Genomic DNA, 21253 nt, shown 5'->3' with positions numbered 1-21253 from the left:
AATCTAAATGAAACCTAACGATAGGTGGAGCTGATCAAAATCAAAATCACCCTAAATTGAGGTTGTAATTTTCAATTTAATCCATTACTTACAACCTACCTAAGTATCGCTTTAATCCGTCTTCAAATAAAAGTCAAAGCCTTTAAAAATTAGTATCTTCAAATAAAAGTCAAAAGCCTTGAGAAATTGTGAAGCACAGCCAGGTCCCATGGTCTTTTCCTGTATATATGGAAAAAAAATTAACAGATATCTTAATAATAATGATTTAAAAAATATTTTTAAAAATTTTCATGAAAAAAAAACCTGATTTTTTTAATACTTTTTAAATATTTTATACTGAAAAACTTTCCTAATGCGGTGAATTAACAAATGCGATAAGGGTTATCAAAAATTTTTTTTTAAAAAAAAAAAAAAATGCCGTAAGGCACCATAAGATCCATATATAAATATCAAGAAACCGCTGAATCATTGCGCGCTTTCTACACATCTTCCAGGCAACTCTGACCTCTCTGTCTCACACACGCAAACTCCAAAACCTTAGATTAGAAGACTGAATAGACTTTCGGCCACCGTTGAACAGCTTAGGACCCTTTCGATCAGACAGAGATGATGAACATTTTCTCAAAGAAACCCACCGCCAAAGGTTCGTCTTCTATAGTTCTATCCCCTCCCTTTTCTCCTTCTCATTCAATTCAAACTATACGCGTTTTTTTAAGTCACGGTTTCAGTTATGTTAAAAAAAAAAAAATCAATTATAGTCTTTGAAAATTCGATCGTTGCGAGACTGAATTTTGTTTGACTTTTTGGGTTTTGTAGAGTAAATTGATTAATGGGTTCGCTTTATTTTGTTCTGATTTTGAGTTTGTGTGTGCTAATTGCAGAGGCTCTTAGGGAGAGCAAGAGAGAGATGACAAATGCTACTAGAGGTATATATATTGTTATTATTTCCAAAAGTTAACTTTTAATTACATTGAAGAATCATCGTCATCAATCATCATTGCAGTTTATGTGTTTAGTATATTTGTAGATTGTTATGGGAGCTAAATTTTGTGATGTTGGGCTTAATGAGAGAGGCCTTGTGTTACAGATTTGGCATTGTGCTTTTCTGGGGTAGATTGGCATTGATGTATAGCTTTAAAATGATTGTTGGGTACTTTGAATTTTAATAACAAGTGTCACTTTTGAATTGGGGTGTGCAATGAAGCTGAGTAAATTTTTTTATTTCAGTTGTGGTGATCATCCACACGAGCTTGTGAACTTGTTTCAGTGGATTTTACGATTTCAAATGGATTCTTGCAACTGTTTATAGGATCAAGAACTGTAAAAATTGTGAAAACAAAGGTGCTTTCAGTAATCAAATAGAGTACTTGGTCACACATATTAAAAAACTCTAAAATTGAAGCAAGAGTACATGGAAATTTGACTCAAGATGCTGTTATGTGGACATTGTAACATAGATAGGCTAGTTCAAATACATTTCTAGTTTTATGTGGTGCATCTGGATGGAGTGAAATTGATGCACGCTTGAGGGAAACGTTCTTTGAATGGGTATCACACTCCTCTGCTCCTTCTACATGCTCTTTGATGGAGTTCCTAGATTCCTTATGACTTAGCCATTCAATTTAACAGCTTTTGGTCTCCTCTTTTCTATGTTTCTTTTCCATGCTTTGTTTATGTGGTGCATCTGGAAGAGTGCATAATTAGCAAAGAGATTTTGGAGATGCTTACTAGTGCACCACCAATTGAGAATCTGTCTCGTTTTAAAAAAAAAAAAAAAAAATGCAGGTGATGGCTATGAACTAGATCTGTATTTTTTACCTTTTTCTTTACTTATCAAAACAAAACTAGAACTGTATTAGAACTAGGTCCACTCGTACTCGTTAACTAGAGAAGTAATCCATAACCATCCTTGTCTAGTTGCTACAGTGATGGATCCTTTATATATTCTATCAAATAAAGAGGAAATTCTTGTTAGTGAACGCTCCTCCAAATTGGGTTAAACTTGAAGTGGAGGGGCGCCCTTGGATTTTTGGAGCTGAGCCACTATCTAGAGGAGCAGATCGAGTTGTTTGATTGGGTACCCTAACAATTGCTAACTGCTAACTCTTTTTTTAAGTATGTTGGGTGATGCCTAGGACCATTGACAGAGGTTCTTGCTTGTTGGAAAGGTTGGCTTGGTATTTATGTGAGCTATAAAAATATGGTTGGCTATTACACTGTGTTATGTGGACTCTGTGGCAAGGTCTAATAATTGGACATTTAATGGTGTTATGTTTAACTAGAATTCACTGAAGTCTTTTCTTCTAAGATCCTTGTATGATTGAACTAATTTTCTTGGTAGTCTTCATTGTAAATTCCTTTTTATATTTCCTCGCTCTATAAAAATAGAAAGATGGACAAGTGGAAATACAAGGAAAGATAGGATTCAATTGCTTAAAAATTGGGGTGGTCCCTATCGATTAAAAGATGAGGGAGAGTCGCTTGAGATGTTTGGTCATGTTCAGATGAGAGTGATTAATGCACTGGTGAGAGGGTGAGTTGATTCAAGTGGAGGGAATGAAAAAAGGTCAAGGATAACAAAAAAATACAATAATAGTAGTAAAAAAGGAAATGTCAATTGAAGAAGTAACAAAGAGTACAACTTTGGCAAAAAAACATACCTGTAGTTCACCCTGACTAGTCTATTGTGGATCCATTACATTGGTAAGATTAGCGTGTTTAGTTAGGTTACTCTGCATAGTGAGTTGTTTCTTATTGATTTAGAAGTATTGTTTGTTGTTTGACTTAGTCTTTTACCTGTACTTATAGTATTATTTTGTTTTACATTGGATATTGGAATGCCCATGATATTGTAGATGGGAAAACATAGCCTTATCACAAAGCATTATATTAATCTGATAAGTCATCAAAATTGGTTGAAGGGTATGCGACTCTCGTTTGGGATGTGGAATTTTATCATTTTGCTGCAACTGCTTCTTAAGCTCCCTATTTTATGGGATCAAATCTCATTTTCTTTTTGCCTTTTTAAGTAGTGTTAACAGTTCGTTGGTAAATTTTGTGGCTGTGGCAATTTATCAATTCTTGAATAAATGTTTTTACTGTTTTTCCATGTGGATTCAGGTATAGAGAAGGAAATTGGAGCATTGCAATTAGAAGTATGTGAAGAGCTTCCAAATTATCCCCATCTCCTCTTTCTAAGTTTGTGTTGTTATCTCTCACATAATTTTAAATCATGTTAGGAAAAGAAGCTTGTTGCTGAGATAAAGAGAACGGCTAAAACTGGAAATGAGGTATGTTCTGTTTCTTATGAGTCGACTAGATTCATGCTAGTCTTAAAATACTTGAGTTTGTGACATCTAATTTATCTACAGTTGTGTTATTTGAATCTTTCAGATTTATCATTTGCCTGTCCTATTTCTGTCTGTGTGTTCTGCAGGGAGCAACCAAAATTCTTGCTCGCCAGCTAATCAGGCTTAGGCAACAAATAGCAAACTTACAGGGTAGTCGAGCTCAAATGAGAGGAATAGCAACTCATACACAGGTGGAGTGTCAAAGATCTGTCTGTGTTTTTTGATTTTTTTCTTTTTCTTTTTCGGCTTTTTCTAGTGCATCTGTGCATGGTGCTTTAGCAACATTTTTCCTGTCTGCAGGCAATGCATGCGCATTCGTCAGTTGCTGTGGGCATGAAAGGTGCCACCAAGGCAATGGCAGCCATGAATAAGGTTAGATGGTAATATTTACTAATATACACATATGCGCGCGCACGTGTGTGTATTTACTAATATACACATACACGCGCGCACGCGTGTAACTTTTGGTTATTGTTACAACACACAAAATCTTTTTCTATTGGCAGTAATTTGTCAAAACCACCATTGCGTGCGTGTGTGTAACTTTTGGTTATTGTTACACCACACAAAATATTTTTTTATTGGCAGTAATTTGTCAAAACCACCATTGCGCGCGTGTGTGTAACTTTTGGTTATTGTTACACCACACAAAATCTTTTTTTATTGGCAGTAATTTGTCAAAACCACCATTGGATTATATGTGTTTAATACACTGTCATGCTTGTCAAATATTAAGGTGATTGGATTTAAGAGTCATCTCATTTGTAAATTGTTCAAATTTCTGGTTTTTGTTATTTAAAATACACCGAATGTTGGAATTTATAGATTTAATAGTAAATAACATCCAATTGATGTGAAATTTGACATGCATGATAAGAATTGAGAGAACATGTGATTTAATGATGAGATTGACAAAACTTTAATTTAATGTATAGTTTTTGACTTGTGTGACTTTAGCAAAAGTTACACACACGCAATAACCTGTTACAAGATTTAAGATTTGACTGCAATGACATGATTTGATCTCAAAGAGACTTCTTAATGATTCATAATGCGTTGGTCAAAAGATCCTTTCTTTCACTTGATGTTTGTTTGATTACCATTTAGATGAAACCTTAAGTTGTACAATTGCACTTCATAAATAGCAGATGTTTTTGTTACTGATATATTTCTTTTGCAGCAAATGGCCCCTGCAAAGCAAGCAAAGGTGATACGGGAATTTCAGAAACAATCTGCCCAGATGGATATGACTGTAAGATTGTCCCTTGACTTTGTAGACTATACTATTATGGGAAATAAGTTTTTGTTTGCTTCTTGATTGCATATTTTGGAACTTAATGGTTTATTTTTGAGGGTTGCAGACTGAAATGATGTCAGATGCCATAGATGATGCCTTGGATGATGACGAGGCTGAAGATGAGACTGAAGAGCTCACAAATCAGGCAGGCTTCTTTAATTGCATTTATTAATTGTACTTTGTAAAATAATTGCACTTGTTTATACTTTTTTTCTTAAGTGAATTACCATTGGACTTATGAAATTTAGGAGTAGTTTAATCCTTTTACTTATTTAGGGATGTCGCTAATATTTTTTAAATGACTTGTCTGTATGAGTTTGATTGTCATTTTGTAATTGCATGCAATGGATTTGAACCAACCTAATAATTTTGAGCCACTAGTTACAGACTTCTGGGTTTCTGGTGGTAAAGCAAGAAAGATTGAGAAGAAATGATGTCAGATATCCTAAGTTCTTACAAGTTTAGATGGACACCATGTTAGGTTTATTTGCTTTATCAATCATCAATTATAGGATTTCGGAATGAGTAATGGCAAAATTTTCTTTTTATTTTCTCTTGCAGGTGCTAGATGAAATTGGTGTTGATGTTGCCTCACAGGTTGGTATCAGAAGCTATTCATTTTTTGGGTTTTTATTTTTTTGATAAGGAAGAATGCTATATATACGAATGGCTACTCTATGCATGAAGAACATAGAGCAAACCCAAAAAGTACAAGAAGAAGAAAACATGAAATACAAGAAAGAAAATCAAACAACAGATTAATTACAAAAGAGAAAGAGAGCTAAGAAAAGAGGGGAGAGAATCACTAGTCATGAGTCCCCATGCTCGAGACCAATCAAAAAGAGTCTCACTAAAGAAGCAACCATCTGAACACCGGAACTATCCAAATCCTCAAAAGTCCTCCGATTCTGTTCCTTCCAAATACACCATAGGATGCACAATGGAACTAAGTACTAAATCTGAGACGAATGCTTCCTCAACCAATTCCACTAGCCAAAAAACAATTCTGGAATTGATCTAGGCATAACCCAAGACAAACCAAAAGTTATCAAGACAAAGCTCCACACCCGATAAGCCATTTCTGGATTTTTTTACCGTTTGGTATTATTATTATTTTTTTGTAACTAAGCTGATTTGGGTTATACTTGAACTCTTGGCAGTTGTCAGCAGCTCCCAAAGGAAGGATTGCCCAGAAAACAGCCGATGCTGCCGGCAGGTATGTTACACTGCTTGCCTTGTAACCTTCCCTGTATCCCCGACCCCCACAAAAAAGAAAAGAAAAAAATTGAAATAAGGGGTACATTTTAGTTTCTTTACAATTGTATGCCCTGTGACACAAGATTTTTGAGGTTGATGAATTCGTATTTAACTATAAGAAAGATTTTTATGAAACTGAAAGTAAGACATGTTGATGGGTTTACGGCTGGGAAAAATGTAATCAGTTATTAAAATATTGAATTTAAACCTCTTTTTTGCTTGAACTGTGATATACTGTCTATGAAGGTCTTATTGTAGTGGTAAAAGGTTTAACTAAGAAAAATTCAGGGTCTAGGTGTTGGTTTTGTATTTTTCATGAACAAAAAAAATGTGAAATGCATTGATTTTGCTTAAAATATTGAGAGAGTGATGATTTACGTTCCAGTTGCTTATTAATTAGTTTAAGTAGCTAATGCTGTTTGAGAATTGATATTGCACCAGTATTGGCATGTTTGCTTCATCTAATTATCTATTCTTTTGTTTTGTTGTACATAATTGAATGTGATTTCATTGAGCATGAAGTTTAAATTCTCTGCAATTTAAAGTATTGATAAAAGGAAATTCTTTTTCCCCTGTACCCTTTGGATAAGGTGGTATAAAATTGGCCTATATATGGATTAGATATTTAGATGTACTACGTTTCAAAATATAGTTGTTTGAAAGTCTTTCTTAATGCTTAATATTAACTGTCATGTGCCTGTATATAAGGAGTGTAACAGCTTTGTTTGTGTTGATTAAAACATTTTAATTAACTTCATCGATTGTGGATTAGGTAAAGTTGAAATTCCTATATTTTTTGTGGTCATAGTGGACACATAAGGACACAATTTATTAGGCGTTTTCATGTAAAGTCTATTTTCAAATTCTAAAAATACTATGAAATGCAAGGTAAAAGTTAATCTACAGTCATGAATTATAGACTGCCATCTTTATTCTCTGACACTCTTCAAGTAACCCATTCAGATTCTCCTTTTTCTCTATCATTTAAGACAAATGTCACCTGAGTGGCACTCAATCTTTGTCACTCTTTTTTACTTCAAGTTTGCAATTTTCTGTTTAATATATACCTATCAAAAAAAATTTCTGTTTAATATACGAATTAGTTAAATCATATTTATTGATTGTGCCGTGTTTAGGTTTATTACTAAATTAATCAATGTTAATGTGTTGTTCTAAAGCACTTGTTTGTTCTTTTTCTTATAGACTATATATTTTTGATTGTTGTGGGAGGTGCATTGCATACCTACCAAAATAATTGTCTATTAGTTTTATGCAATAAATCGTATCTTCATTTTACCAACCCCCCACCCCCCGGGTGGGTGGGCGGGGAATTTCATTTGCAAATCCAGAACTGTGTTCATTTTCTCTACTCTTTCCTTGCTATTCAAAAAAATGAAATAAAATAAAAGAAAATTCTCTACTCTTTCCTGTTTTTGATCAACCATGGAATTTTGGCCCATGCAGTTCGGGAGCTGATGAGCTTGAGAAGCGGTTGGCAGCTCTTAGAAATCCATGAGCTGAAGATTGGATATTTGTGAGTTAGTGAATTTCTGCAAGGTAGTTTACTGTAGATATTCTATCTCCGTAGGATGCTACTCATTTCAGCATGTATCTTGAGATGCTATTTCATTGTTTTGTTCTGCGTATTTTGTGGAATGCCATGGACAGTGATTCTCCATCACATTTGCAAAAAATGTAATGAGTCCTAAAACCGAATTTTGTCAGGTTTGTTTTGTTTTTGTTTTTGGGGGGCGGGGGGAGGTGGAAGTTGTGATAGCATAGTTAATATAGGATTATACTTGCCCAAATTTAACAGGTACGTATTGGCCATGCTTATGAAAAGCATCGTAAGATACATAGATACATATGAAATGAATTGTATGTATTGGATGATGCATAGACATAGGCTTAAATTGAGTGTTTAGCTAAAATTTTTGCTTTGGATTAAATCCAGTGTTACAAAGTTTTCAACCTCTTTTCCAAATTTTGGGTTTTTTTTTTTTTGGTTGCTGCTATTTTTATTTCAATTTTAAAGTGATTTAATATCATATTTTAAATGAATTTACACAACAGTTTTTTTTTTTCTATTTATAATTTCGATTATTAATTATAATATATAATGTTAGTTTTTAAGATTAGCACATTGATTGGGATGAATAAATAACGGAGGGTAATTGGGGTTGTCTTTAACTCATAAAAAAAAAGGTGTTATCTTTAGGAATTAAATTAATAATTTTTGAAATGTTTTAAACCTTGTTGATATTAATCCATATTTGTCAGAATATATTTTCCACTAAATAAAAAGGAATATGAAAAGTGTCAATTTCTTACCCTAGCCTGTCAATTCTTTTGTGTTTCTCAAAAAAAGAAAAGCTAGTATAAAAACCTGTAACGTTGAAAATGGGGGCATTATTGTATTGAATTTATATTATGGCAAATAAAAATGTTTTTTTTTTAATTATTATTAACAAAATTGTTTTGAACATCATTGAAAAAAAAAAGAGCACAAATTTTTTCTAGAGAATTTCTATTATAATCATAATGAAATGGTGATGATTTTTCTTAAATAATGATTTATTTTGGAATTTCCGATATTGCTTATATAAATATGAATTTTTTTATCAATGGAATTGTTAAGTGTATCCATCATTTCCCAGAAACAATAACGATGACACTAATGTAAGCATAAAGATTTGATCTTTTCCTTTTTCTCCTAGCATGTGTTGGTAGAAGTTAATAGTTATTGTAGTAGTACTAGTAACTAAGTGGCTGTGGCTCTGGCTGCTCGCCCTGATAAGAAATTGTGTTTGTTTTTTTCCCAAGAAAATCAGTCGATGAAATGGTGATGATTTTTCTTAAATAATGGTTTATTTTAGAATTTTCAATACTGCCTATATCAATATGAATTTTTTTTTTATCAATGGAATTGTGAAGGGTATTTATCGTTCCCCAGAAACAATAATGACGACGCTGATATAAGCATAGAGATTTGATCTTTTCCTTTTTCTCCTAGCATGCGTTGGTAGAAGTTAATAGTTATTGTAGCAGTAATTAAGTGGCTCTGGCTGCTCGGCCTAATAGGAAATTTTGTGTTCGCTTTTTCCCCAAGAAATTTTGCGACTCACGTGGGTTTATTTATTTATTTTTAATTTATTTAAAAAACCTATTGGGACTGTTGGGCTTAGTAAGTTTGAAATGAGCCCAAAAGATTTTAAAGCAAATATACGTACCCTTATTCCTTAGAAAACTTTTGCGACTCACATGGTTTTCAAAAAAAGAAATGAAAACTTATTGGGACTATTGGGCTTAGTAAGTTTTGAAATGAGCTCAAAAGATTTTAAAGCAAATATACGTGGGCTTAATAAGTTTCGAAATGAGTACTAAAGATTTTTAAGCAAATATACGTATCCTTATTCCTTAGAAAACTTCTGTGACTCACATGGTTTTAAAAAAAAAAAAAAAAAATTATTGGGCTTAGTAAGTTTTGAAATAAGCCCAAAAGATTTTAAAGCACATATAAGTACCCCTATCACTCAGAAAAATCTCTACGACTCACATGGTTTTCAAAAAAAAAAAAACTTATTGGGATTGCTGAGCTAAGTAAGTTTTGAAATGAGCCTAAAAGATTTTAAAGCAAATATAAGTAGGCTTAGTAAGTTTTGAAATGAGACCAAAAAATTTTAAACCAAATATACGTACCCTTATTCCTCAGAAAACCTCTGTGACTCACATGATTTTCAAAAAAGAAAAAGAAAACCTTATTGGGACTGCTGGACTTAGTAAGTTTTAAAATGAGCCCAAAAGATTTTAAAGCAAATATACGTGGGCTTAGTAAGTTCTGAAATGAGCCCAAAATATTTAAAAGCAAATATACGTACCCCTATTCCTCAGAAAACCTCTGCAACTCACATCGTTTTCAAAAAAAAAAAAAAAAAAAACCTTATTAGGATTGTTGGGCTTAGTAAGTTATGAAATGAGCCCAAAAGATTTTAAAACAAATATATGTACCCCTATTCCTCAAAAAACCTCTGCAACTCACATAGTTTAAAAAAAAAAAAAAAAAAACCCTTATTGGGGCTACTAGGCTTAGTAAGTTTTGAAATGAGCTCAAAAGATTCACCATTTTCACAAGATTATTAGAAAATAATAAAGCATAAACAAGTGTAAAATATTTGTCTTTAGTAATCTTTCAATAGAAATTGTCTAAAATTAAATCATTTTCAACGTAAAGTTATAAATGGTATATTCCCATGTAAGAATATTCCTTAAACAAGTAATAAAATTATCAAATAATAATAAATTAATAAAATAATAAAAGATTAGGTGAGAGGTATTATGATAAATTGAAAAATTATACTCTAAACTCAAAATAAATAAAATATAGATACCATAAAAAATTTTCGAAGGTGCTCAGTGTAGTGGTTTGTGTGTCCGTATTCCCTTTTTGAAAGTCCCACGTTCTATTCCTCACATAAACATCTTTTATACTCATACTCTCTCTTTTCTATTCCTTGTATAAACATCTTTTATACTCATACTCTCTCTTATCTTGCTCTTTGTTAAGTCTATCACATTCTCTCTCACATTTTCTTGCTCTCTGTAAGCTTTTAGTCTATCACCTTCTCTCTTAGACTCTTATTTTGCTTCCTTAGTTGATACGCTTAGATCAAATCTTACAAAGACCAAAAGCTGAAATCTTGAAAACATTAGTTTCTCCTACATTCTCAACCTTAACCTAGAAAAATGAAAAGATTCCCTCCTCACTCCACCAGCGCTATGTATAGAATACTTCATTTCCTCTGTGGATTTGAAGTGTCCATACAGACCATTGCTACGGTGAAAGGAGGGTGTGTTACCATCGGAGTAAATAGAGAGGATTTAGTGGCTAGGAAAGTGACAAAATAATAGCTCAAACGGAGCTTTTAAGGTGGTGGCTATGAGAAGCTAGCCATCATCTCCTTGGCAATGGCATCTGTTCAATTGATTGCCAATCTCACTGTCGTGCTTCCTCCCTCGCTACTGCTGGCCCGGAGGAGACCCTTTCATGTTTGATTCACATGGCAAAATTGTAGGACCTGTCGATCACATTGGTATTTTCTCATATTATTTTTTCTTCTTACATTTTTTTTTCTCAAAAAACCTCATTTTTAAACCTTTTATTTTTACTGAATAGGATAAGGAAGCTTCTGACACTACAAGAAAAAAGACTTAATACAATGAAAAAAGTCGTTGCAATAACAACTAATGTCGTTGTAATAGGTGTTATTGCAACAACAAAAAAGTAGATGCAAGCTGTTGTAATAAACTCCGAGGCAATAGGTTTATGTAACACTAAATTTTCGTTGCAATAAATTCCAAATATTGCAAGGATTTATATATTGCAACAATTTACTTTAAAAATCTAGTTGCAATAGGTTTTTTTTATTAAAAAAAAGCAATAGGTTTATGCAACACTAGATTTTCGTTGCAATAAATTTCATATATTACAATGATTTACTTTGAAAATCTCATTGTAGTAGGTTATTTTTTTAATTAATTTTTTTTAATTTAAAAAATAAATAAATCATTTTTCAATAATAATTTTTTCATTAACCTGTTTTGCTTCCTTAGTTGATACGCTTAGATCAAATCTTACAAAGACCAAAAGCTGAAATCTTGAAAACATTAGCTTCTCCTACATTCTCAACCTTAACCTAGAAAAATGAAAAGATTCTCTCCTCACTTCACCAGCACTATGTACGGAATACTTCATTTCCTCTGTGGATTTGAAGTGTCCATACAAACCACTGCTATGGTGAAAGAAGGGTGTGTTACCATCGGAGTAAATAGAGAGGATTTAGTGGCTAGAAAAGTGACAAAATAACATCTCAAATGGAGCTTTCAAGGTGGTGGCTATGAGAAGCTAGCCATCATCTCTTTGGCAATGGCATCTGTTCAATCGGTTGCCAATCTCACTGTTGTGGCTTCTTCCCTTGCTACTGCTGGCCCGGAGGAGACCCTTTCATGTTTGATTCACATGGCAAAATTGTAGGACCCATCGATCACATTGGTATTTTCTCATTTTATTTTTTCTTCTTACATTTTTTTTTTTCTCAAAAAACCTCATTTTTAAACCTTTTATTTTTACCGTATAGGATAAGGAAGCTTCTGACACTACAAGAAAAAAGACTTAATACAATGAAAAAAGTCGACACAATAACAACTAATGTTGTTGTAATAGGTGTTAGTGCAATGACAAAAAAATAGATGCAAGCTATTGTAATAAACTCCGAGACAATAGGTTTATGTAACACTAAATTTTCGTTGCAATAAATTCCAAATATTGCAACGATTTATATATTGCAACAATTTACTTTAAAAATCTAGTTGTAATAGGTTTTTTTTTTATTAAAAAAAAGCAATAGGTTTATGCAACACTAGATTTTCGTTGCAATAAATTTCATATATTGCAACGATTTACTTTGAAAATCTCATTGCAATAGGTTATTTTTTTAATTAATTTTTTTAATTTAAAAAATAAATAAATCCTTTTTCAATAATAATTTTTTCATTAACCTATTTTGCAATTCAAAAAATATATCTAGGTACTATACTAACAAATTAAAGATATACATAAAAGATGACAAATGCAAAATACTTCATTTCAATACATATGTCAAAAACACAAATATATACACAACTTGTTGTATTTACATTCAAACACATAGTTTCAAAAAGTATGCAAAAATCAATACAACATGAAAGAAAGTTTTCTTCCTGAAGCTGTTATCCAAGCATGCTTCACGACCATTTCATTGACTTACCACCTATTTTGGAAAAAAAGAAAAGAAAATAAGTATAAATAAAGTTGAAAAATATCATATATATACAACACAATGACAACAATATACACCATCATTGATTCTTTAAAATAAAAAAAAAAAACTCATACAAAACAATACTACTTGAAGACTGTACAATTAAACAAAGAAAAATCAAATTAAAATTTAAAGAGAACAAAAAAATTATCTGAAAGTTAGAGAGAAAATCTTTAAACTGAGAAAGAGTCTCTCCAAGAAGACTATGAAATTTGAGAGAGAAAATTTAGAATGAAAAGAGAGAGAGAGACAGAGAGAGAGAGAGAGATGAGAAAAACATGGACATAAATGTGGGTGAGAGAAAGGGAAACTAAGATAAAAAAAGAAAATGAAAAAAAAGAGTTGTAGGAGAGAGAGAGAATTGAGATTAAAAAAAAAGCGAAAAAATAGGAGATAGAGGTGGGTGAGATAAAGAGGGAAACTAAGATGAAAAAAAAAAAAAGAGATAGGCTTGTGTGAGTTAATTTTGAGAGGAGAAAAAATTGGAAGACAGATGTGGTAAGAGAAAGTGAGAAATTGAGATGAGAAAAAACAAAGGAAGACGTGTGGTGAGTGAGAAATATTGAGATGAGAAAAAGAAAAGAAAAGATAGACATGGGTGAGAGGGAGGAAATTAATGAAAAAAAAATAGCGCCAATTTCTCAAATTTTCCCATTACTCACCTCTGTTATATCAACAAAATTTGATATGAAATAAAGATTTAACTTATTACAATAATATAGTTCGATGTGAAATAAAAAATTACCTATTGCAACAACATATCTCAATGTAAAATAAGAGTTACCTATTACAACAACACATTTTAATGTAACATAATAATTATTGTTATAATCTCATATTGATATAATTAATTTAAGTTACTATTACAACAAAAAATACAACTTAGAGATGTAATAATATATATATTACGTTTATTTTTTTTTGTTACAATAATACTTGCTGTTTTGTGTCTTTTTTCTTGTAGTGTGATTTGCTTCATGGGGTCTCCCAGTTAAAAAGGGATGTTATCCTAAGCTCTATGTTAACTCATGCCAGTGAAATTCTTGATATTCTGATGATGGAAGAGAAAATGAAGAGAAATATGGTAAAAGCAGGCGATGGAGATACAAAGAAAATGGGAGCTGGAGGTGGGGACGAGAACAATGAAGATGGTAATGACAATGGAAATGGCGGCCGTAGCTCGATCATATGGGGTATTTGGGAATCTGTTAAGGATTTTTTTAAGAACACCTCCTTTCTGTTTTTCTTTTAACTATTCTGCTTTAAATCAATTGAAAGTTTAGGTATTCTGAGGGCATGTATAATTTTCTCCAACTTCTATCTATGCTCTTCATTTTGTGATAGAAAGCAACTTAAAAGTGTGCATAGATGCTCTTAAAGCTCTTGCAGATAATGTCCCTCGGATACTTTTCAATTTTTGGAAAGTCGTTTTCTTGCTTGGATTCTTCAATATGAGCAAGTCAGTAATTTGCTTTCCTAGAAATGTATGGTTATATTTGGATCAGTCTTGATGCTATTTTAGCAGCTCTACAACCTTAAACTTACTAAATGCTCTCCTACTAATCGTTCAAATTTTTGGTGCTGTTAGCCTAGTTAATTACCCTACTAGATTTGCCCATTGTTTTGGAAGAAGCTGGCTTGTAGTTTGAATAATTTCTTACACTATTTCTCAGAAAACCTTTGCGACTTACATAGTTTTAAAAAAAAAAAAACTTATTGGGACTGCTGGGCTTTCTAAGTTTTGAAATGAGCCCAAAAGATTTTAAAGCAAATATATGAAGGCTTAGTAAGTTTTAAAATGACCCCAAAAAATTTTAAAGCAAATATACGTACCCCTATTCCTCAGAAAACCTCCGCGACTCACATGGTTTAAAAAAGAAAAAAGAAAATATTGGGACTGCTGGGCTTAGTAAGTTTAGAAATAAGCCCAAAAGATTTTAAAGAAAACATACGTACCCCTACAAGAAAAAAGACTTAATACAATGAAAAAAGTCGTTGCAATAACAACTAACGTCGTTGTAATAGGTGTTATTGTAATGAGAAAAAAGTTGATGCAAGCCGTTGTAATAAACTCCAAGGCAATAGGTTTATGCAATACTAAATTTTCGTTACAATAAATTCTATATATTGCAACGATTTATATATTGCAATAGTTTACTTTGAAAATCTAGTTGTAATAGGTTATTTTTTTATTAAAAAAAAAAAGCAATCGATTTATGCAACACTAGATTTTTGTTGCAATAAATTCCATAAATTACAACGATTTACTTTGAAAATCTCGTTGCAATAGGTTATTTTTTAATTAAAATTTTAAAAAAAATTAAAAAATAAATGAGAAAAACATGGAGATAAATGTGAGTCAGAGAAAAGGAAACTAAGACGAAAAAAAAATGAAAAGAAAAAAGAGATATGTGTGTGTTAATTTTGAGATGAGAAAAAATAGGAAGATAGATGTGGTGAGAGAAAGTGGGAAATTAAGATGAGAAATAAAAGGAAGACATGTGTGGTGAGAGAGAAATATTGAGATGAGAAAAAAAAAAAAAGGAATAGACATGGGTGAGAGAGTGGAAATTAATGGAAAAAATAGCGTCAATTTCTCAAATGTTGCCGCTACTCAATTACTCGCCTCTGTTACAACAACAAAATTTGATATGAAATAAAGATTTAACCTATTACAATAATATAGTTTGACGTGGAATAAAAAATTACCTATTGCAACAATATATTTCAATGTATAATAAGAGTTACCAATTATAATAACACATTTTAATGTAACATAATAATTATTGCTATAATCTCATATTGATGTAATAAATTTAAGCTACTATTACAGGAAAAAATCAACCTAGAGATGTAATAGTATATATATTACATCTACTATTATTTTATGGTTACAATAATACTTGTTGTATTATGTCTTTTCCTTCGTAGTGTGATTTGCTTCATGGGGTCTCTGAGCTAAAAAGGGATGTTGTCCTAAGCTCTATGTTAACTCATGCCAGTGAAGTGTTCGATACTCCAATGATGGAAGAGAAAATGAAGAGAAATGTGGTGAAAGCAGGCGATGGAGATACAAAGAAAATGGGAGTTGGAGGTGGGGACGAGAACAATGAAGATGGCAATGACAATGGAAACGGTAATGGAAATGGCGGCTTGTAGCTCGATCATATGGGGTATTTGAGAATCTGTTAAGGAATTTTTTAAGAATACATAAGCCTTTCTGTTTTTCTTTTAACTATTCTGCTTTAAATCAATTGAAAGTTTAGGTATTCTGAGGGCATGTATAATTTTCTCCAACTTCTATCTATGCTCTTCATTTTGTGATAGAAAGCAACTTAAAAGTGTGCATAGATGCTCTTAAAGCTCTTGCAGATAATGTCCCTCGGATACTTTTTAATTTTTGGAAAGTCGTTTTCCTGCTTGGATTCTTCAATATGAGCAAGTCAGTAATTTGCTTTCCTAGAAATGTATGGTTATATTTGGATCAGTCCTGATGCTATTTTAGCAGCTCTACAACCTTAAACTTACTAAATGCTCTCCTATTAATCGTTCAAATTTTTGGTGCTGTTAACCTAGTTAATTACCCTACTAGATTTGCCCATTGTTTTGGAAGAAGCTGGCTTGTAGTTTGAATAATTTCTTATACTATTTCTCAGAAAACCTCTGCGACTCACATGGTTTTAAAAAAAAAAAACTTATTGGGACTGCTAGGCTTTGTAAGTTTTGAAATGAGCACAAAAGATTTTAAAGCAAATATACGTGGGCATAGTAAGTTTTGAAATGACCCCAAAAAATTTTAAAGCAAATATAAGTACCATTATTTCTCAAAAAACCTCCGCGACTCACATGGTTTAAAAAAGAAAAAAAAATATTGGGACTGCTGGACTTAGTAAGTTTAGAAATAAGCCCAAAAGATTTTAATAAAAACATACGTACCCCTACAAGAAAAAAGACTTAATACAATGAAAAAAGTCGTTGCAATAACAACTAACGTCGTTGTAATAGGTGTTATTGTAATGACAAAAAAGTCGATGCAAGCTGTTGTAATAAACTCCAAGGCAATAGGTTTATGCAATACTAAATTTTTGTTACAATAAATTCTATATATTGCAACGATTTATATATTGCAACAGTTTACTTTGAAAATCTAGTTGTAATAGGTTATTTAAAAAAAAAAAAAAAAAAGCAATCGGTTTATCCAACACTAAATTTTTGTTGCAATAAATTCCATACATTGCAACGATTTACTTTGAAAATCTCGTTGCAATAGGTTATTTTTTAATTAAAATTTTAAAAAAAATTAAAAAATAAATGAGAAAAACATGGAGATAAATGTGAGTCAGAGAAAAGGAAACTAAGATGAAAAAAAAGAAAAAAAGAAAAGAGATATGTGTGTGTTAATTTTGAGATGAGAAAAAATAGGAAGATAGATGTGGTGAGAGAAAGTGGGAAATTAAGATGAGAAATAAAAGGAAGACATGTGTGGTGAGAGAGAAATATTTAGATGAGAAAAAAAAAAGGAATAGACATGGGTGAGAGAGTGGAAATTAATGAAAAAAATAGTGTCAATTTCTCAAATTTTGCCGCTACTCAATTACTCACCTCTGTTACAACAACAAAATTTGATGTGAAATAAAGATTTAACCTATTACAATAATATAGTTCGACGTGGAATAAAAAATTACCTATTGCAACAACATATCTCAATGTAAAATAAGAGTTACCAATTATAATAACACATTTTAATGTAACATAATAATTATTGCTATAATCTCATATTGGTGTAATAAATTTAAGCTACTATTACAGGAAAAAATCAACCTAGAGATGTAAAAGTATATATATTACATCTACTATTATTTTATGGTTACAATAATACTTGTTGTATTATGTCTTTTCCTTTGTAGTGTGATTTGCTTCATGGGGTCTCTGAGCTAAAAAGGGATGTTGTCCTTAGCTCTATGTTAACTCATGCCAGTGAAGTGCTCGATACTCCAATGATGGAAGAGAAAATGAAGAGAAATGTGGTGAAAGCAGGCGATGGAGATACAAAGAAAATGGGAGTTGGAGGTGGGGACGAGAACAATGAAGATGGCAATGACAATGGAAACGGTAATGGAAATGGCGGCTTGTAGCTCGATCATATGGGGTATTTGGGAATCTGTTAAGGAATTTTTTAAGAATACATAAGCCTTTTTGTTTTTCTTTTAACTATTCTGCTTTAAATCAATTGAAAGTTTAGGTATTCTAAGTGCATGTATAGTTGTCTCCAGCTTCAATCTATGCTCTTCATTTTGTGGTAGAAAGCAACTTAAAAGTGTGCATAGATGCTCTTAAAGCTCTTGCAGATAATGTCCCTTGGATACTTTTTAATTTCCAGAAAGTCGTTTTCCTGCTTGGATTCTTCAATATGAGCAAGTCAGTAATTTGCTTTCCTAGAAATGTATGGTTATATTTGGATCAGTCCTGATGCTATTTTAGCAGCTCTACAACCTTAAACTTACTAAATGCTCTCCTATTAATCGTTCAAATTTTTGGTGCTGTTAACCTAGTTAATAACCCTACTAGATTTGCCCATTGTTTTGGAAGAAGCTAGCTTGTAGTTTGAATAATTTCTTACACTATTTCTCAGAAAACCTCTGCGACTCACATGGTTTTAAAAAAAAAAACTTATTGGGACTGCTGGGCTTTGTAAGTTTTGAAATGAGCCCAAAAGATTTTAAAGCAAATATACGTGGGCTTAGTAAGTTTTGAAATGACCCCAAAAAATTTTAAAGCAAATATAAGTACCATTATTTCTCAAAAAACCTCCGCGACTCACATGGTTTAAAAAAGAAAAAAAAAATATTGGGACTGCTGGACTTAGTAAGTTTAGAAATAAGCCCAAAAGATTTTAAAGAAAACATACGTACCCCTACAAGAAAAAAGACTTAATACAATGAAAAAAGTCGTTGCAATAACAACTAACGTCGTTGTAATAGGTGTTATTGTAATGACAAAAAAGTCGATGCAAGGTGTTGTAATAAACTCCAAGGCAATAGGTTTATGCAATACTAAATTTTTGTTGCAATAAATTCTATATATTGCAACGATTTATATATTGCAACAGTTTACTTTGAAAATCTAGTTGTAATAGGTTATTTAAAAAAAAAAAAAAAAAAAAGCAATCGGTTTATCCAACACTAAATTTTTGTTGCAATAAATTCCATACATTGCAACGATTTACTTTGAAAATCTCGTTGCAATAGGTTATTTTTTTATTAAATTTAAAAAAAAATTAAAAAAAAAAAAGAGAAAAACATGGAGATAAATGTGAGTGAGAGAAAAGGAAACTAAGATGAAAAAAAAGAAAAGAGATATGTGTGTGTTAATTTTGAGATGAGAAAAAATAGGAAGATAGATGTGGTGAGAGAAAGTGGGAAATTAAGATGAGAAATAAAAGGAAGACATGTGTGGTGAGAGAGAAATATTTAGATGAGAAAAAAAAAAAAGGAATAGACATGGGTGAGAGAGTGGAAATTAATGAAAAAAATAGTGTCAATTTCTCGAATTTTGCCGCTACTCAATTACTCACCTCTGTTACAACAACAAAATTTGATGTGAAATAAAGATTTAACCTATTACAATAATATAGTTCGACGTGGAATAAAAAATTACCTATTGCAACAACATATCTCAATGTAAAATAAGAGTTACCAATTATAATAACACATTTTAATGTAACATAATAATTATTGCTATAATCTCATATTGGTGTAATAAATTTAAGCTACTATTACAGGAAAAAATCAACCTAGAGATGTAATAGTATATATATTACATCTACTATTATTTTATGGTTACAATAATACTTGTTGTATTATGTCTTTTCCTTCATAGTGTGATTTGCTTCATGGGGTCTCTGAGCTAAAAAGGGATGTTGTCCTAAGCTCTATGTTAACTCATGCCAGTGAAGTGCTCGATACTCCAATGATGGAAGAGAAAATGAAGAGAAATGTGGTGAAAGCAGGCGATGGAGATACAAAGAAAATGGGAGTTGGAGGTGGGGACGAGAACAATGAAGATGGCAATGACAATGGAAGCGGTAATGGAAATGGCGGCTTGTAGCTCGATCATATGGGGTATTTGGGAATCTGTTAAGGAATATTTTAAGAATACATAAGCCTTTTTGTTTTTCTTTTAACTATTCTGCTTTAAATCAATTGAAAGTTTAGGTATTCTAAGTGCATGTATAGTTGTCTCCAGCTTCAATCTATGCTCTTCATTTTGTAGTAGAAAGCAACTTAAAAGTGTGCATAGATGCTCTTAAAGCTCTTGCAGATAATGTCCCTTGGATACTTTTTAATTTTCGAAAAGTCGTTTTCCTGCTTGGATTCTTCAATATGAGCAAGTCAATAATTTGCTTTCCTAGAAATGTATGGTTATATTTGGATCAATCCTGATGCTATTTTAGCAGCTCTACAACCTTAAACTTACTAAATGCTCTCCTATTAATCGTTCAAATTTTTGGTGCTGTTAGCCTAGTTAATTACCCTACTAGATTTGCCCATTGTTTTGGAAGAAGCTGGCTTGTAGTTTGAATAATTTCTTACACTATTTCTCAGAAAACCTCTACGACTCACATGGGTTTATAAAAAAAAAAACAAAAGACTTATTGGGACAGCTGGGCTTAGTAAGTTTTGAAATGAGCCCAAAAGATTTTAAAGCAAATATACGTGGGCTTAGTAAGTTTTGAAATGAGCTCAAAAGATTTTAAAGCAAATATACCTAAACCTCTGCGACCACATGGTTTCCAAAAAAAAAAAAACTTATTGGGACTGCTGGGCTTAGTAAGTTTTGAAATAAGCCCAAAAGATTTTAAAGCAAATATACATAGGCTTAGTAAGTTTTGAAATGAGCCCAAAAAGATTTTAAAGCAAATATACGTACCCCTATTCCTCAGAAAACCTTTGCGACTCACATGGTTTTCAAAAAAAAAAAAAAAACTTGTTGGGCTTAGTAAGTTTTGAAATGAGCCCAAAAAATTTTAAAGCAAATAGACGTGGGCTTAGTATGTTTTGAAATAAGCCCAAAAGATTTTAAAGCACATATATGTACCCTTATTTCTAAGAAAACCGTTGCAACTCACATGGTTTTCAAAAAAAAAAAAAAAACTTATTGGGACTGTTGGGCTTAGTAAGTTTTGAAATGAGCCCAAAAGGAGTCAATGTTGAGAGGTATTATGATAAATTGAAAAATTTTACTCTAAACTCAAAATGAATAAAATATAGATACCACAAAAAAAAAAAAAAAAAAATTCAAAGGTGCCTAGGGTAGCGGTTTGTGTGTCAGTATTCCCTTTTTGAAAGTCCAACGTTCTATTCCTCACATAAACTTCTTTTATACCCATACTCTCTCTCTTCTATTCCTCACATAAACATCTTTTATACTCATACTCTCCCTTATCTTGGTCTCTGTTAAGTCTATCACCTTCCCTCTCTCATTTTCTTGCT

At 31.9% G+C, this 21253-nt stretch overlaps 1 protein-coding gene across 1 annotated transcript; it reads left to right on the top strand.

Annotated features, from left to right (window-relative positions):
• The first annotated feature begins 467 nt into the window (after positions 1-467).
• Positions 468-7628, top strand: LOC142621288 (vacuolar protein sorting-associated protein 2 homolog 3). The gene is made up of 11 exons (XM_075794608.1): positions 468-643; positions 882-926; positions 3121-3155; positions 3240-3290; positions 3437-3541; positions 3651-3722; positions 4531-4602; positions 4712-4792; positions 5209-5244; positions 5808-5863; positions 7369-7628. Exons 1-11 carry the CDS (start codon positions 607-609, stop codon positions 7418-7420), a joined length of 642 nt encoding a protein of 213 aa, XP_075650723.1. The 5' UTR covers positions 468-606; the 3' UTR covers positions 7421-7628.
• The last annotated feature ends 13625 nt before the right edge of the window (positions 7629-21253 follow it).

The sequence above is a fragment of the Castanea sativa genome, chromosome 12 (genome assembly GCF_040712315.1).
Source record: "Castanea sativa cultivar Marrone di Chiusa Pesio chromosome 12, ASM4071231v1".
Classification (NCBI taxonomy): domain Eukaryota; kingdom Viridiplantae; phylum Streptophyta; class Magnoliopsida; order Fagales; family Fagaceae; genus Castanea; species Castanea sativa.
The sequence above is the reverse complement of the archived record's forward strand: the minus strand, read 5'-3'. Positions and strand labels throughout refer to the sequence as shown.

Excerpts from the sequence above, each read along its gene's own strand:
- LOC142621288 (XM_075794608.1), top strand. The coding sequence starts at position 607 with ATGATGAACATTTTCTCAAAGAAACCCACCGCCAAAG. Across the intron at positions 927-3,120 it reads GATGACAAATGCTACTAGAG|GTATAGAGAAGGAAATTGGA; the intron begins GTATATATATTG and ends ATGTGGATTCAG. Across the intron at positions 3,291-3,436 it reads CGGCTAAAACTGGAAATGAG|GGAGCAACCAAAATTCTTGC; the intron begins GTATGTTCTGTT and ends TGTGTTCTGCAG.